At 45.7% G+C, this 6,233-nt stretch overlaps 1 protein-coding gene across 1 annotated transcript; it reads left to right on the top strand.

Moving 5' to 3' along the window:
* The first annotated feature begins 374 nt into the window (after window positions 1-374).
* On the top strand, window positions 375-4,193 carry cd59 (CD59 molecule (CD59 blood group)). Its single transcript, XM_031751790.2, has 3 exons — window positions 375-565; window positions 3,163-3,264; window positions 3,562-4,193. The coding sequence occupies exons 1-3, from the start codon at window positions 520-522 to the stop codon at window positions 3,759-3,761; spliced, it is 348 nt and encodes a 115-aa protein (XP_031607650.1). The 5' UTR covers window positions 375-519; the 3' UTR covers window positions 3,762-4,193.
* The last annotated feature ends 2,040 nt before the right edge of the window (window positions 4,194-6,233 follow it).

The raw sequence follows: 6,233 nt of genomic DNA, 5'->3' as shown, positions 1-6,233 counted from the left end.
CTCTTCTGCAGCATCCTGACTCTGTAGGCTGACAGAGGGAGCGCTTCGACCTGACAGATCTCAGGGTGAAGCTTTCAGGTTACACTTGACCTACCTTTGACCTTTGTGCTTTCTACTTTTCTACTTTTGCTTTCAGTGTGACTCAGTGTGACTTCACAGGGTTTAGGGGGAGATGATGGGCCGTGTCACCGAGCGCAGAGATTCAGCAGAGGACGACGCTTCAGACACATCGTTGGATGAAATAAAAGCAGAAGGAGTGCCTGTGGTGCTCTCAGATGTTTGCAGGTTTTAACACAGGAGTAATTTAGATTTCACTGGGGGACGGCGTACACACATCCATAATGAGACTCAGAGGGAGGCGGAGGCTGGAGGCTGTCCGAGGGGGGAGGAGGCAGACAGCGAGTCTTTGTGGTCCGCTGGACAAAGAGCGTTTCTCAGTTTGGGTTGGCGGAGGAACAGATCGGACTCGGTCGCCGCTTTGACTTCAGCTCTGCTTCTTGTTTGCAGGGAGAAGACGACATGAAGCTGCTGCTGCTGCTGCTCTGCTTCGGGACGCTTCACGTGGGTGAGTCAGAGTTCCTCCTCATCATAAACCACCCAGAAGGATTCATACGTAAGTAAATGGTAAATGGCCTGTATTTATATAGCGCCTTTCTGGTCCCTAAGGACCCCAAAGCGCTTTACATATCCAGTCATTCACCCATTCACGCACACATTCACACACTGGTGATGGCAAGCTACGTTGTAGCCACAGCCACCCTGGGGTGCACTGACAGAGGCGAGGCTGCCGGACACTGGCGCCACCGGGCCCTCTGACCACCACCAGTAGGCAACGGGTGAAGTGTCTTGCCCAAGGACACAACGACCGAGACTGTCCGAGCCGGGGCTCGAACCGGTAATCTTCCGATTACAAGGCGAACTCCCAACTCTTGAGCCACGATCGCCCCATAAGTAGAAAGAGTGTCAACCCATGATCGCTGTGAGACACCTGCGGATCCATTTAGAGGCTGATGGTCACCTCCCAGCTCACTTCCTGCTTTAAATGTGACAGGGGATTTCTTTAAATCACCCCGCAGTTCTTCAGCTAAGACACCTGAGTTAGAAAACACAAACACTGCAGCTTCTTTCACTCGCGAGGGCAGCTATGGACGCACGACCTGCGTCTCATCACTGTCTGCGTGCTTTATTTATACTTTTCTTGTGTCTGTGTGTGTGTACAAAGAGCACAGAGTTATTCTAAGAACTCTGAGCTGAGGTTCCCCTTTTCTAAGTCTGTATGTTCTTACAGAAAGAGGAAGCTGTTAGTTGGCAAATAAGTTCATCACAAAAGTTATTAGGTAAAAAGTCACATAGACATGTGGTTTGCTTAGTGATACATAAAAAGAGCACATTTCATGTAGCTGATCACATTATGTACAATTTTCTTTTAACAAAATGATTAAAGTAAAAACTTTATGGGACTGAATTCTGCTTTTCCATATTTCAAATATTTTTTCTTTAACTAGATTTAATCGTTTTTACCAAAGGAGAAAAAGTCAATACTGGATCTAATTGTGAATGAAATAAATCTGTCCATCTGCTGAGGCGGTGTTGATCCTGTGTTCGGTCTCATGTGGAGAATAACTCAAAATGTTGTGCTGTGAATATGAATACAGCTTCAGAGTTTTCTTTATATAATAAAGGGGGACACGTAAATGTGTGCTTCACATTATGGACAAAGCTCTGATAGCTACAGGCCGACAGCTTGAGCTGGAATAACGTCAGCCTGTGATCGTGTCGCTCACAGGATGAGTGCTGCCAGAATAAATGGTTTTATTTATTAGTCAGAAACGCTGCAGGTAAAATGTTAGACATGGAGGAAGTGTGCCCGGTTCTTTTCAGTCGCTGCAGGGTTGGTAATATTTCAGTGTGGTGATGATGATCTCACGCTCCTTAGAGCTAGCAGTGCCGGCCTCACATCTGTCCTGTTTATGCTGTGGAACATGGTGTGAGATATGGCACCCGTAAGGACCGTAAGAACCAATGAGGACGAACGTCAAAGACTTCCAGAGTTGAGAGATAATAACGTTCCTGTGTGTGATGTGGTCAGAGATAAAGAACATTTTATTACAAATCAGTGACAGAGTGAACTTCCACATCCTTCAGCCCACCTGTGTACGGCACACCTGAGGACAGATTATAGCGGGTTTTCAGAAACTTCACGTTGCTACACGTCATCAGGGTGTTGAGGCTGGTTTTGGTGTATTTTTAAAATTGTTCAGTTTTATGAGTCTGGAATGAGTAAAGATCGATTTTAAGGACATTTCGGCTCTGTTTGAGAGCTCAGACTCGTGGATTCAGGTACTTGGTGGAGGCGCACTGCTCGTCATGGTGCTGCCACACCTCCACATAAGCAGGGCAGTAGATCGCTTCGCCATCGCTGTCAGAGGTGTAACAGACTGTGGAGGGCACAGACTGTGGAGGTGTTAGTCCACAACACTATGGTAAATGGCCTGTATTACTAGTCCCTAAGGACCCCAAAGCGCTTTACACATCCAGTCATCCACCCATTCACACACTGGTGATGGCAAGCTACATTGTAGCCACAGCCACCCTGGGGCGCACTGACCACCACCAGTCGGCAGCGGGTGAAGTGTCTTGCCCAAGGACACAACGACCGAGACTGTCGGAGCCGGGGCTTGAACCGGTAACCTTCCGATTACAAGACGAACTGCCAACTCTTGAGCCACGATCACCCCTATAAACTCTTAACCATAAAAACACACTGACTGGACCTTTCTCTCAGACTTGTGTCCAATCACACTTCTAGGAGCCGCCCCCTGCTGGACATTAGAAGTAATGCAGGTTTCAGGCTTCACTTTTCAGACCCAGAAGCTTTGTCCATCTTTATATACAGTCTGTGGGATTTTCTCTCTTTGGAAGCCAGGAGAATGTTTTAGGGGAATTTTTCAGCTTTGTCAGAATTTCGCTCAAATTTGTGTATTTGTGTATTTATTCTGTATATTTAATATATAATTAATGAATTTGTTAATAAATAGGTAGTAAGAACATAAAAGTATGTATGTAAAATATAAATGTAAAAAGTATGTAAGAACACAAAAACCCGACGTGTTGTTTCCAAAACGATAAACCTCGCTCCTCCTTCTCCTTGTTCTCCTTCAGGTTCTGGACTTCGCTGCTATAAGTGCCAGGATTATACCGGACGCTGCCAGAATGTCCAGGAGTGCACGTATGAGGACTCGTGCATCTCTCTGAGTGAGAGAGGTCAGTTTAACCCTGAGCCGATCAAGGAAATTCGTTCCACTTCCTGTTAGTTTTATGGCTCAGAGACTGGCCAGAGCAGGTGAAAGGAAACCTCTTTGTAGAAAGGAGCGAGGGTCTCGGTTTGACAGTGATATCGGTTAACTCAGAGCTATGACTCCTGTGTTATTAGTGCCGAGTCAGCTCATTTTACTTTGATGCTAAATCTTTAAAATGAAGGACACACTTTTCTTTTTCAGCTCCACTCAGAATTTTCTCTGTCAGCCAATCAGTTTTCTGTGCGTGCGTTTGGTTTTCCAGGTGGGAAGACCATCCGTCAGTGCATCAGGTACACGGACTGCGATAACTCCCGCCTCAGCCAGATGTTCCCGTCCATCTCTGCCTTCACGTACCGATGCTGCAGCAGCAACCTGTGCAACTCCGGCACCGCCTCCACCACGGTCACGCCCCTGGTGGCTCTGCTGGGGTCTCTGCTGAGTCTCTGGTGGTGCTGGATGTGAAGCAGTGTGTCAGTGTTTCAGCCACAGACTGTATAAAGAAGATGGATGTCTGAACAGCTAAAGTCCTTCAACCTACTTTATTTCTAATGACCAGCAGGGGGCGCCTCCTCTGGTCTGGAGAAAATGAGCGTCCTGCTCAGCCGATCTCAGCTCAGTAAACTCTTTAATGGTCTCTGTCGCAGGTTCAGGTATAAAACTTTGTAAAATAAAACATGAAGTTTGTCCAGTTAGAGCCACAGAGGAGCAGGATGAGTTTCTGTCATATGACTGAACCGTCAGAAACAGGCCCTCACTAACCAGCAGGTGATGTCACTGCACCGACATCCAGCTTTTATATACAGCCTGCGATTTCAGGTTCATTACCGATGTCTTTCAAAGCTAACACCAACTAAAGCTAATGTTGTAAAGAAATAAAAACAACTTTATCACCTTGTTTGCTGATTTTTCATTTCTTATTCTGTAATTTTAACAATAAATACGAGAGAAAAAACTATATTAAAAACTGTGTTGCTTCTTTTTTTTTAAAGAACACCTAAACATCTCAACAAAAACACATAGATTCATCCGCCGATTACGTAGTCCCTCTGTGGAGTGAGATTATTCTCAGCTCCACAAGCATAAACTCAGATTTATAGATGTGCGCTGCACTGGGGGTGACTTCAAACACAGCATTCAAACTGCATTTCAGACTAACTTTTGATAATGATGACCAGCTGTTTATTAGTCACTGAGCTTATATAAACAGTATCTCACAAAGGTGAGTACACCCCTCACATTTTTGTAAATATTTTGTTTTATCTTTTCATGGGACAACACTGAAGATATGACACTTGGATACAAATTGGTCAGTGTGCAGCTTGTATAATGGTGTAAATTTGCTGTCACCTCAACATAACACACAGCCATTAATGTCTAAGCCACTGTATGTTAAATCGCATCAGTTCTGTCTGCTTTCCCTCAACCAGTCAACTACACGTCTCCAGTCCGATGTCATTTCTGTATATCCTGCTGGTGTGGATCAGTGAATCGATGTCTCGTTCACTCTTGGCATACAGCCTGATGTCATCCATGTACAGGAGGTGGCTGACAACTGTTCCACTCCGTAGTCGGTATCCGTAGCCAGTCTTGTCAGTGATCTCACTGAGGGGGTTCAGGCCTATGCAGAACAGCAGTGGGGACAGAGCATCTCCTTGGTAGATCCCGCACTTGATGGTGACTTGGGCTATGGGCTTGAAGTTGGCCGCTAGTGTTGTACGCCACATCCCCACTGAGTTCCTGATGAAGGCTCTTAGGGTCCTGTTGATCTTGTATAGATCTAGGCATTCCAGGATCCATGTGAGGGGCATTGAGTCATAGGCGTTCTTGTAATCAATCCAGGCAGAGCACAGGTTGGTCAGCCTATTCTTACAGTCTTGGGTGAGTGCTCTCTCTACCAGTAGTTGATGATTTGCTCCACTGGTATTCCTGCCCATCCCTTTCTGTGCCCCACTCGTGTATTGACCCATGTGCCTGTTCATCTTAGCCGCTATGATGCCTGACAGGAGCTTCCATGTGGTTCTGAGGCAGGTTATTGGTCTGTAGTTGGAGGGGACCGGTCCCTTCTGGGGGTCCTTGGGGATCAGGACTGTCCGCCGTTCAGTTAGCCATTCTGGGTGGGGAGGTTGCTGTGGTCTGCTCTTAGATCCACTAGCCGCTGAGCATTGCTGTTATGGGTTGCATCCTTCTCCCATATGCTCTTGCAGTATTGCTCTGTCTCCAGCCTTGGTGGTGCTGTTCTCATATTAGCCCCAAAGGTTCACAGCCAATGCTGTGAGTCGCTCCTTGGCACTTTCCAAGGCCTCAGGTGTGGGCAACTTGCTGTACTGCGTAGGCACCTTCTACATTGCACCTTTCTCCAAATTCGATAGTTGGTTAATTTTCCTCTGTGCTACCTTGATCTTGGAGTCTAGTCTCCTTCTCCATGGAGGGTACTGCTCCTTGTGGTGGTTCATCTTATAGCCAAGCATCTCACTGATCACTTCTGTCGTGGAGTGGATCAGATACATATCAGATATATATACATATATATGTATATTCATGTGAGGGTCGGAGCACAAATATGTGAGTACATACAAATCACTTTGTAAGTATTAAATGAATAATTTCACTTCATACTCTGAATCTTCCATTATGCATGTGCTGCTGTCTCACTGGTCTATTGCACCATCTATTGTTACAGAGTGGTATTACACTAACTGAAAGCCCAGCTCAACATGAGCTTCAGATCTTTTCATTCGAAGACAAAGCGGTTATTTCTTCACAGGAAGGATTTAACCTGAAATCTGCCCTGAAATCCTTTCAAAATAAAGCTTGATCTGCACTTTAAATCCAGTTTCTGGGTCACAGACAGCACAAAAAAAGCCTGACACAAAGGATGATAAAAAAACAGATTTATTAAACATCACAGATATTGAAATACATATCCAAGCCCTA

This window comes from Oreochromis aureus, linkage group 7 (genome assembly GCF_013358895.1).
Source record: "Oreochromis aureus strain Israel breed Guangdong linkage group 7, ZZ_aureus, whole genome shotgun sequence".
NCBI lineage: Eukaryota > Metazoa > Chordata > Actinopteri > Cichliformes > Cichlidae > Oreochromis > Oreochromis aureus.
Note: the sequence above shows the minus strand (reverse complement) of the source record. Positions and strands in the feature narration are given on the sequence as shown.